Raw genomic sequence first — 11,668 nt, forward strand, 5'->3', positions numbered from 1 at the left:
CTTGCATCTTCGGAAAACTCTCCATCAAAGCGAGTATGAGGAGTTCCGACTAAACCTCCCGCATTCGGGACTGCGGCATGAGGATTCGCATTAGCACCAGCCCGGGTCTCATTATGCAGAGTCATGAAACCCACCAACATCTGGTTGAACCGAGCCGCTTGCTGCGTTGCATCATATTGCCCATAATATTGGCAATATCTCTCGAAACTTCCAACATTCGGGGCACCAGGGATCTCATGAGTACCCCGATCAGCATTTGGTATCTCACCACCTCCATGAGGTACTTCACCACCTCCCCGAGGTATTTCACCACCTCCATGACCACTTGGATTCACCACGCCCACTTCTCGGAGTAACCATTCTCGCAAAACCGAGAACATCAAAATACCGAATTTGAAGATTCAACATAAACCACAAGTCCAAATGATTTGAAAACTTAAATCATGCTTAAATATATCCATATAGTCATCAAACAAAATTCCATAAGGCAAAAATCACATTTTCCAAAAATTCAACAGCAAAAGAGGTCACTGTGACCATTGGTCGAGTGATTGGTCGAGTGACCCAGTCGACCAATGAGTCGACCAATGCAGACAGAATGCGAAAATTCGCATTATAAGCCTCATTTTCACATTCCAACCTCATTCTAACTTCTTCCAAAGGTGAGAGAGCTCTAGGAAAAATCTCCAAGAGTTCCCACAAGTGTTCTTGAGGTGGTTTAGTGCTTCAACAACAACACCACAACACACCATCTTCACAAACAAGGTAAATCTCTCATTCTTTCTTTCATTTTCATCTTCTCATGCTTGCATTTCAATAAAACCATGCTTTACTTGTATCCAATGCTAGAAATCATGCTTAGGAATGCTTAGAAACATATTCCCTAGGTTTTAAACACAATGCCATGCATAGACAACAAGTTTTAACACATTGGTGCTCATCTCGCAAAGTTTTATACCGAAATCGATATCTTTAGAAAAATTTCGTTTTCTCTCAAACCGCTTGAAATTTTCGCACGAGATCAAATGCTACATGCTCAAGATGACATTGTAGATAGGTCCATACAATTTGATTTAACCAATTTCAACTTTTCAAAAATCCAATTTTGACCTAAATTGCAAAATCCCCAAATTTCTTCTTGCTGAATTTTTCGCTTTAATCCAAGTTTTCGATCGATTTTCATCAAACCGACTTCATAGACATGAAATTCCAAGTATTGCGCACATGCTAGTATGTTCAAATCAAATTTCCCCCAAATTTGAAATTTTCCGAAAAATTACGAAAATACCCTTTTGGCTCAAATCTTAAAATAGCACTAATTGGAATTGTCTCTTGTCTCTTTCACGGATACACCATGCGGAGGGGAGGGCGAGGAGGAGGTAGAGGTCGTGGTCGCATCGTAGGTGCTCTTAGGGGCAGAGGTCGGATTCCTTTCGAGCCTAGACGGGAGGTTAGGAGACCGGACATGTTTGACACACCTCGGGCCGAGTTCCTGTACGAGGCCTACTTCAGCTCTTCGCAACATCGAGATGGGACGTCTACTTCACTTACGCCAGCTCAGAGCCTTTAGGATTCGGCAGAGGTTCGACACATTACAGTGGACTCATCTCTTCACCGAGGATTTGCCGGTATACCCGGAGCTAGTGAGGTTGTTCTTCAGCAACCTTACTTCACAGGAGAGGAGGCTCGAGGCCGGGGACATCCACTTAGACTTGTCCTCGGGAGCGGGGTCTTCCCGGACTCAGATTCGCTTCTCTACCCGGACACCGGCTGAGATCTTGCGGGTTCCTTACTATCCACGGCGGTGTGTGTGGATACTGCAGGAGCAGATCCGGACAGCCATACGATGCCATACGAGCTTCGCGAGATATGCTCTACGCTATGGGATAGCCGTCGATGCTTCACACCGTGGACTAGCGGACGGATGACGGGTTCCGGACGTATTATCGGTCGCATAGTCGGCCGAAACATCATGCCGAAAGCCGGACATCACCATCGGGTCACGGTGATGGAGGCCTTAGTCATCTACCGCATCTACATGGGCTTCGAGATCGATCTCTCCTACATCATTCAGCGGGTCATCTTTGGACTTAGTTCTGCGGCCTAGCATGCGGAACCTTTGCTATGGGAGGCTTCGACTTTGATCTTCGGGCATTTCGGGGTGAGTTTCGAGGATACGCCGGTGGACACTAGATCACGGGGATACCCTATTGGGACTCGGACCATTCGTCGGATGAGACTACATCGATCGGAGAGATCTCCTGGTCCAAAGGGTGAGGATGATGATGAATCGGAGGATGAGGATCAGGGATCAGAGGATGGAGGAGAGGATATCGGTCCTGATAGTGATGATCAGGCCGGAGATGATGCAGATATGCGCGAGGCTGAGCCTGTGCATCACGAGTTTCCTTCATCGCACTTCGAGGTAGGTGGCCCTTCACATGCAGTTCCGGAGACTTCGGATCTTGGTGCACGAGATGAGATCGATGACTTCCATGCTAGAGAGAATGGAGGTCGGACGAGGGAGCAGATGTACGAGAGGATGGAGTCACGACGAGGATAGGATAGAGCATCGGGTGACTCGGCTAGCGAGAGGAGTTCGAGCATACGAGAGATCGAGAGCGGATCACCTAGATAGACTGTACCTTAGGATTTTCCATTTATGCATTTCAGATGTAATCCTTGTAAAAACTTTTGAAATTAATGAAGTTCATTTTGTTCCTCTTTAATTATTGTATGTTATGCACCTTTCTTTTCCTTGCATTAGTGACATTTGTTCAAGTATAATTATGGTATGTTATTCAGAACTGTTCCGTTATACCTCAAAGGTCAAGTTTCTAATTCAGTGTTCTATTATTCACTTCTAAGAGTAGAGGAGTCATTTCAGATCAATGACTCAGGAATGTTCAGTTGTTGTCTTTTGTGGTTAGGATCTCCTCGAACCTTGGGCTCCGATACCAATCATCACGCCCTCCCCCAGCCGGTACCCTATCCGGCATACCCGAGAGTGTGATCCACAGCCCGAAGATCGGGTATCGAGTGATCAACCTCCCACATAAACAATAACATAATCATGAACAATCATAACGAGAGTGCGGAAGATAAATCATAGATCCAATAAAGAAAGAATGAATCATAAATGAATCAGAATACTAAATATAATCAGAGTATCAAACAGATAAGTAAAGCGAAGCAAAAATCCCACTTTACATCCAGCGGAAAAGTAGCTCTAAAGAATAAACTAGACAAAAATCTATTCCCAGTAACAAGTACATTGGGTAACTAAATTGTTCTCCACTTTATAGACAACATCCTTGTAAGTGTAAATCTCATAAATAGCACAAGGACGCTTCCACTCAATGGTCGGACTAAGCATCGTACGGAGCATAACCACTCGTGGGATCTTCAGAGTAATTGTGGTAACCGCAATCACCTTCCTGGAGATATGCCTCTTCGCCTTGCGCTTCTTCATAGGGACCGTCATAACACTCAGTACCTGCAGGATAGTCTAACAACATTGTACAATAAAGGAATGAGTTTCAAAGAAACCCAGTAAGGCAGTTAAAATCCATAATAACATAAATGGCAGGATTCCAGAACACTCATAAATGCAATATGATATGAGACAAACAATGAATGAATGAATCTAACTCTATGTATGCTGGTCTCTATTGGCAGACATGCTTCAAGTCATAGCACCGTACTTCTTTAGGAAAGTCCACTCACATCCTCAACCATTTAAGATATCTTGGATTCTCTCACGGATCATTTCACCGGTCTTGAGCAGCCGTTTGGTAATGGGTCCTTCATCCCTCAGGACAAACCATGGCAGGGGGTAAGTCAACACACTCTCTCACAACCATTTGGTATAAGTACTGGCGCATGCCAGGGTAAAACCTAGCCAAATGCAAGTCTTCTACTTGGTTACATCAAGTCAGATCCAGATACTTCCATTCCTCGTCCCTGACGATCCTTTCCGGTATCCTTCACACTAGAGTCGGCGTATCCTATGGCACCGACCAACTCGGACTACGGACTCATCAACCCTATTGATCATCCACATATGGTAAACGGGAAGCTCTCACGTCCTCTCACGGGTTGGTTACCGGTCTTAAGCGCCCGTGAGCCCAAGTCTAACCATATGCAACCCTACCAATAAATGGCCCCCACAATGTGATTCCCTGTCCTCTCACCGGGTTGGTTACCGGTCTTGAGCGCCCATGAATCCCCATTGCTACCACGGGTCGTTCGGTCTCAATACCCCTCCGATTAGGGTCTCGACATAACAGGACATCCTAGCCAAACACTACTAGACAATCCTAGATATGTCATCCAACAGTTTAGGAAGGTGTCCAGAGGGCATCTCCGGAAACATCCCATAATATTCCCGTAGTAGTCCAAGGACAGAAGTGTCGAAAGGACACCTCTCCTTTCCAAACCATACTTAAGCATACACATGCATCAATTCATATCATCACATATATGGTAACTTCATATATGGAAAGAAATCAATAATTACAATCACTTTTACAACATTGGTAAGTAAATCATACATGAATCAATTTAATATGAATAAGTAATGCTACTGTAATCAAAGTTATGCAACAATAGTATATCATTGTAAGAATCTAATTTAGGAAACATATTAATGATATTCAAATATAGAAACTAGATTCATGCTATCTATGTAATTAAGGAAATAACCATCCTTACCTTTTATAACTCGCAAGAAATCCTAAGAAATCAAGTAAGATCTTGGCAAACTTGAGAAGAAGGTCCTAAACAAGTATATGCAACATATTAGGAAAGATCCCTAACTGAAAAGATATCAAAACATCCGAAACAGACCAAATCTGGAGTTGCTATACTCATTGGTCGAGTGGTCCAGTCGACCAATCAGTCGACCAATGCAGACAGTAGCCTATAAAATCAGAGTTTTAAAATATGAAATCCGAATTTGGTGGTTCAAAAGGGTACTAATCAAGGGGTAGACTACATCAGTAGTATTCTAACAAATAGGGGACCTCAAAACACCAATCAAATCAAGATATCAAGATCCAAATTAGGAAACAAAAAGTTACCATAATTAACTCAACCATGGATCTTGATGAATTTGAAATAGAAAACAAAGATAAGAACAATAGGAGGATGGATCATTGCTTTCGGTAATGAAAACATGAAAACATACATAGATCTTCATGGAATAAGGCTTAGAAGCATAAATCTAAATAAGGAAATAAAACCTACCATATATGTAACTATCATGCATCATGAAGAACACATAGTATGGTAGAAGAGAACAACTAGAAATCTATAGATTATGGATCATGGAAAGAAAACACAGTAATTAACTACTAACATGATCAACATAGAAGATCCAAAGAGATCAGAATTCAGATTAGAAGTTTAACAGAGATTAAATCATGGTTTGATCATGATTCCTTCAAAAGCTTGCAATGATCATGGTTAAGATCATTGTTCTAGCCTCAAATCCTTAGGATGATCATGAGAACATGTTCAGAGATGTTTGCAACAGAGAATGCAGCATCTCTTCTACTGTCTCAACTCAAAAAGGAAAGAAAAAACAAAGATGGAGGAGAAGAAGAGAGAGTAGACATACCTTTTGATGCAAAAAGAAGAGTTTCGACGAAGATCCGTCAAGAAAACACCAAGGATGCAAGAGAGATGACTTGCAGAGGTCTTTTGTTCGTTTCCAGAGGGTTTGGAGGCAGAAAATACGAAGTGGACTCGAGATTGGACTTAAATAGAGCAAGAACAACCTAATTGCCAAAGACAGCACTCATTGGTCGAGTGGATTGGTCGACTGGTTCAGTCGACCAATCAGTCGACCAATGTCGACAAAGAAGACCAAAACAGGGAATTGAAGGTCCAGATCAAATCCAATCCTAAAGGGGTTTTGCACACAAGTCAAGTGACTTACCTAATAGGTAGAAATGCCTTCAAACCAAGATAGAGAGCACTCCAAGTCCATCAACTAATTAGATCTTCATCAGGATTCAGTTTCCATAAATAGAACCTCATCATCAACTTTCATGGATTCAAAGCCAGACACCAAGTCCTCTACTGGGATGGCCCAAAGCTGACTTCTTACTTTACTTCGGGTCATCGGACCTACAAATAACAAGGTTTCCGGGTCAAGGTTAGGGCTGGGTTTTACAGCTAATGCCTGCTTATCCATGTCTGGGTACCGTGTCTCCGCATCTATGAGTACGTGACTCACATAATAGACCAGGTTCTGGTTCGTTTCCTCTTTCACCAATACAGCACTGACTGCCGTTAGTGAAATCGCAAGGTAAACTGCCAAGGTTTCCCCGGTTTTGGGTCGTGCCAAGACAGGTGTCATCCCGAGCGACGCAAGTGATTGCTCTCAAACTGGATGTGGTTTTCAACACCTTGAAAAAGGAATTGCACTTTTCTCCGGCCCGAGAAATAAACCTGTTTAATGCGGCTACCCTCCCGGTCAAACATTGGATTTCCTTTATTGTGACGGGTGGTGCCATCTCGATCAGTGCATGGATCTTTTCCGGGTTGGCCTCTATTCCTCTCTGAGAAACCATGAACCCGAGGAACTTTCCCGAAGAAACTCCAAAGGCACATTTTCCAGGGTTCAGGCGCATTTGGTATGTTCTAAGTACATCAAATGTTTCTTCTAGGTCTGCTAAATGCCTTGCCCGAACCAAGCTCTTTACGAGCATGTCATCGACGTAAACTTCCATGTTCTTCCCGATCTGCCGTTGGAAAATTTTTTTGACAGCTCTTTGATAAGTGGCCCCTGCATTTTTCAAACCAAAGGGCATCACTTGATAGTAGTAACTCTCCCGATCTGTCATGAACGAGGTGTGTTTCTCGTCTTCCCGACTCATTAAGATCTGGTTATACCCTGAATAAGAGTCCATGAAGCTAAGGACTTCATGCCCAGTAGTAGCATCGATCAGAAGATCAATCCTCGGGAGGGGATAACAGTCTTTTGGGCAGGCTTTGTTTAAGTCTGTGTAGTTGGTACACATTCTCCATTTCCTGTTCGCCTTTTTGACCATCACTACATTGGCCAACCAGGTTGGCCATTCAATTGGTTCTATGAAACCTGACTTTTCCAATTTCTCCACCTCAACCCTGATTGCTTCATGCTTTTCTATCGCAAAGTTCCTTCGCCTTTGTATGACCGGGGTAGCACCCTTCTTTATCCAGTATGCTCTGTTACCCGCCTGTCTATCCCGGGCATGTCACTTGCCGACCATGCAAAGATATCTGCATTATCACATAAGAACTGAGTAAGTTCTTTCTTGAAGTTTTCTGGTTGCTCTGAGCCGATGAACGTCCCTCTGTCGGGAAGGTATTGACTGAGTTGTATCCTTTCTAGTTTTTCTACGAGCTCCGCTCGCTGCATGTTCTCTTAGTCCCGATCATCTAGGATTTCAACATTCAGAGCAGTTCCCGAACTTTCTGGCCTACGCTCCTTCAAGTAATTGGTGTAGCATTGGCGGGACGCTGATTGATCTGAACAGCATTCCCCCACTCCAGCCTCAGTCGGGAACTTTAGTTTCATGTGCCTAGGGGATACGACTGCCTCAAGCGCATTGAGTGTCGGTCGTCCTAGGATCACATTATATGCCGATAATTCCTTTACGACCATGAAAATAACTCGAACCAGCGTGTCTTGGGGTGACTTCCCGATCTTGAGATCCAAATGGATCGTTCCTTCAGCCACTGTAGAGGATCCTGCAAAACCATATAATGGAGTTGATGAAGGGGTTAGCAAATCATCAGCCAATTTTAATCTTTTGAAGGCTTCGTATGAGATTAGGTCAACGGATGAGCTCGAGTCAACCAATACTCGGTGAACCTCCCGGTTGGCTATTTTAACCTTGATGATTATCGCATCATCATGAGGTGCTATAACTCCATCCAAATCTGCATCTGTAAAAGTTATGGGTTCCGGGCATGCTGAATTTTGCCTCTTTTTAGGCAAGTGAACAGCCCCCACGAACCGGGCCTTTTGCTTCGCCTTCCTGATTGATTCCACAGTTGGTCCTCCCATAATCATGTACACAGGTGTTTCTTCCCGATCCATTTTCTCCTTTCCCTTGTCTGCTTTTTTGACGGTTTCTTTCGGGCTAGGTGATCGGGCTCTCTTTTTTGGTTCTGGTGAGTAGGTACGGGACTTTCCCGATTCCCTCACATATTGGCCAAGTTTACCTTGCTGGATTAGCTTCTCTATCTCAGATTTCAGGATTTGACAACCATCTGTGTGGTGGCCATAGTCTTTGTGGAATCGACAATATTTTGTCATATCCTAATCTTCCGGTAGTGAGCGTAGCTTCCCAGGCCACTTTAAAGAACTCTTGTCCCAAATGTTCATCAGGATCTTCGATGGCTTTGTATTAAGAGGAGTATAACTCACTCTCCCTTGGTCACGCTTCCACTTGCTTTTTGATCCCTGATTTCTTTCACTCGGGGAACTCTTATCAACATCCCGATCTGATCTTCTTTCCCGATCAGCTTTTACCCAAGCATTTATTACCTCATAAACGTTGGCTTGCTTCTTGCACTTGCGTAACAGTGTCCCATACGTTTTGGGTTTGTCTGTTAGCAAGACTTCCAGAAGTCTTTGGTGTGTGATGCCGCTCCAAAGTGCACTATACGCAACTTGATCATCAAGCTCCTCGATCTCGATGGCAACTTCGTCAAATCGCTTCAAGTAATCCCGAATAGATTCATTTCTACCATTCCGTATGCCAAAAAGGCTATCAAATGTCTTCTTACTCCCGATTGCGCTTCGGAATCGAGCTATGAATTTCTGAGCTAGCTCCCGGAAATTATTAATGGATCCCGGTTGTAGGCTACTGAACCATTTAATGGCTGGTCCTTTGAGTGAAGCCGGGAACGTTCTGCAGAGCAATTCGTCCTCCCGACCCAGTACAGTCATTACTGACTTAAAGTAACTTATATGCTCTTTAGGACTCGTCTTCCCCTCGAATGGGATGAATGTAGGCATGATGAAGTTTCTAGGAAGAGGCATGTTTATGATCTCATCTGAAAAAGGTTCTCGGTCAACCACGTCTAGATCCTCATCATGATCTCGATCCTCCAGTTTTTGCTCGACCTCTGCTACCCACCTTCGAAGCCGATTCTGCCGTACTCCGTCTTCATCAGATTCTGCATGCTCTTTACCTCGATGGTGGGTAGGTGCTTCTTTTCTTCGGGGATGTGCCCGGGACGTTGATACTCTCGACCGTGACGGCTGAGGTTGACTTTCTCCCTGGTCCTCCTTATCTTCGATCTCTTCCCGTCGACTCCTTTGGGGTAAAGACCCTGTCTTAGGTGGTATCGAAAGATGATCCAAGGCACTGATTCTCGTTCTGTTGGGAGTAGTTTGGCGTTTGCTTCGATCGGGATGAGCTTCCTTTTGTTCCCGCATTATTTTTTAACCTCGAGATACACCTCGCTCCTCGGGATCCTCGTGCCGTCTTGAAAGCTTTCATCAGCCTTCCCGATTGGGTATTATGTCTTGGCCCTTGTTCGACTCCGATTTGGTGGACCAAGTTACGTAGCACTCCCTGCATCACGAGCATACCCTTTCTTAATTCGTCCATATCCGCCATAATGGCTTGGCCTTGAGGACCCTGGGAAGTTCCTTCTCCGTTCGGGTCCTCCAGAACTAGATTATCTTGAAGTTGCTCTTGCTCTACATGGGTTGAAGGGTCAACCATATCTTCGAGAATCGTTCGATTATCTCCGGTATTTTCTTGTTGGGAACGTCCATTAACTCGTCGCACCATGACTTCAAAGTTTTGTCGTTCCCACAGACGGCGCCAAACTGATGCGGATCAATTATACTTCTGGATTCGACTAAGCCTCCTCTCATATCCGGGACGATGAGTCCTGCAAGAAACAACCTTATTCACTACAAACATTTGCAAATGATTTGGGGTCAACAACATTCAATAAATTTCCTGATACGATCTTCACTAGACAAACAGGAAGGAGGAGAGACATCGTTTATTTGTAGGAAATAAAATTGGCAATGAATATACCACTGGAAATCCGTTCTTTTCATCAACTTCTAACGAAATCTCTGAATAAAGCTTTGTTCTTACCTGATATTCAGCAAGCAAGTGAAAAGAGTCGAGCAAACTATCCTCTGATCGACCAGACGAGAGAACCAGAGGGATTGCGAGAGAGCGAGAGAGAGAGAGAGAGAGAGAGAGAGAGAGAGAGAGCCAGAGAACTAGAGAGGAGCGGGTGAGAGAGATACAGCGAGCTAGAGATAGGAGGAGTTCATTTTTCGACTCTTCGTCTTCCCGAAAGTGAGAAAGAGGCGCGGGGTTGGGCAGGAGCAATTAGGGATTGTGGCGGTATATTTTCAGAAGCTTCTGCAAATAACATGTTATTTAGTGACGGATATATAAAAACTGCCACTAATATATTAAAATTGCCCGCGGTTTCCATAAACTGGCACTAAATGTATGTGAATGATCGCTCCCTCCGCTCGGTTCGTGGGTTTTTATCAATTAGTGTCAGTTTAGAAAATAAACCAACACTGAATATATCATTAGCGGCGGTTTTTTCTAAACCACCACTAATTAAATGTCACTCATTGTCATTTTTCTTGTAGTGTGATCAGCCTCTATTTCTTCACCTCTCTTTATGTCGATCAAGTATTTGTACATTTTTACTTAATTTGTTTTGGAAGGATCAACTACCTTTCCCAACTTCCCATGTTGTTCGGATAAGGCTGTGTGTTGTATTAATGCATTTGTGATTATTTTTTCCAACCCATTAAGATCTTCTATCAGTTGTAAATTATCGGATTCTATTTCAAATAATCCTACACTAAAAGGGTAACTTTGTAATGTAAATCAAACCAATGGATGAGACGCGTCTGTTGAGGTGTTTACAGAGTACAGACCGGAGTCCAGACCTTTGATCAAAGCATACTTTCAATTGATTTCGGATGGTTGCTACATATTAAGTTTCTCTTGAATCTAGTGTTATTTTTTCTTCACTGGGATTCTGGCTTTAATTGATTGCAATATGGGCATGGTCAATCAACTGATCCTTGCTTGCTAACTGCAGGGACTAATCGATAAAAGTTAAGGAAAAGGCAAGGCTGGGCATGTCACACCTCACCCAGCCGGATCCAATCATATACTCGAATACTCGTGGGGGTGATACACTATAGGACTAAGGTTCAGTGACAAACCCACACAACCATATGATATAGCATAATCATAGGACATGAATAAATCAAGTTTAAATACTAATCTAAAATACTAATGTCTACAATCATCCATGTCTAAAGTTAATCAAATAAATATCAGAATTTGAAAGATAAGAAGAGTTTGTTTGCAACGGAATAAATCAAGTATCTTGGTAGAAGCTGCCCTCGCCCTTCTCAAAAGATATAAGAGTATAAATATAAAATAATGCCATAAATGACACGATAAAATCCCTACGCGTGGTGGGGTCTCTACTGAAATCCAACTCCATAGGAGCAGTCCTAGCACAAGCTCAAAGCTCCATGTGCGTCCACTTCCTCTCCAATTGCTCATTCATGATAATATCTTGGTGACGGATCCTCAATTTGAATGGGGTCCTCATAACTTGTAGAATAGTCTAAAGAAACATACACATATAAAGGAATAAG

The 11,668-nt window shown here is 43.3% G+C and overlaps 1 protein-coding gene across 1 annotated transcript; it reads right to left on the reverse strand.

Moving 5' to 3' along the window:
• Positions 1–7,414: 7,414 nt before the first annotated feature.
• LOC148998813 (uncharacterized) lies at positions 7,415–8,311 on the reverse strand. The gene has a single exon (XM_089141701.1). The coding sequence runs from the start codon at positions 8,309–8,311 to the stop codon at positions 7,415–7,417; it is 897 nt and encodes a 298-aa protein (XP_088997827.1).
• Between the last annotated feature and the right edge of the window lie 3,357 nt (positions 8,312–11,668).

This window comes from Hakea prostrata, unplaced genomic scaffold, assembly GCF_041222555.1.
Source record: "Hakea prostrata isolate BN-2017 unplaced genomic scaffold, UWA_Hpros_2 contig_127, whole genome shotgun sequence".
Taxonomy (NCBI): Eukaryota; Viridiplantae; Streptophyta; class Magnoliopsida; order Proteales; family Proteaceae; genus Hakea; species Hakea prostrata.

Coding starts and splice junctions, on each gene's coding strand:
- LOC148998813 (XM_089141701.1), bottom strand. CDS start 8,311: ATGACAAAATATTGTCGATTCCACAAAGACTATGGCCACCACACAGAT.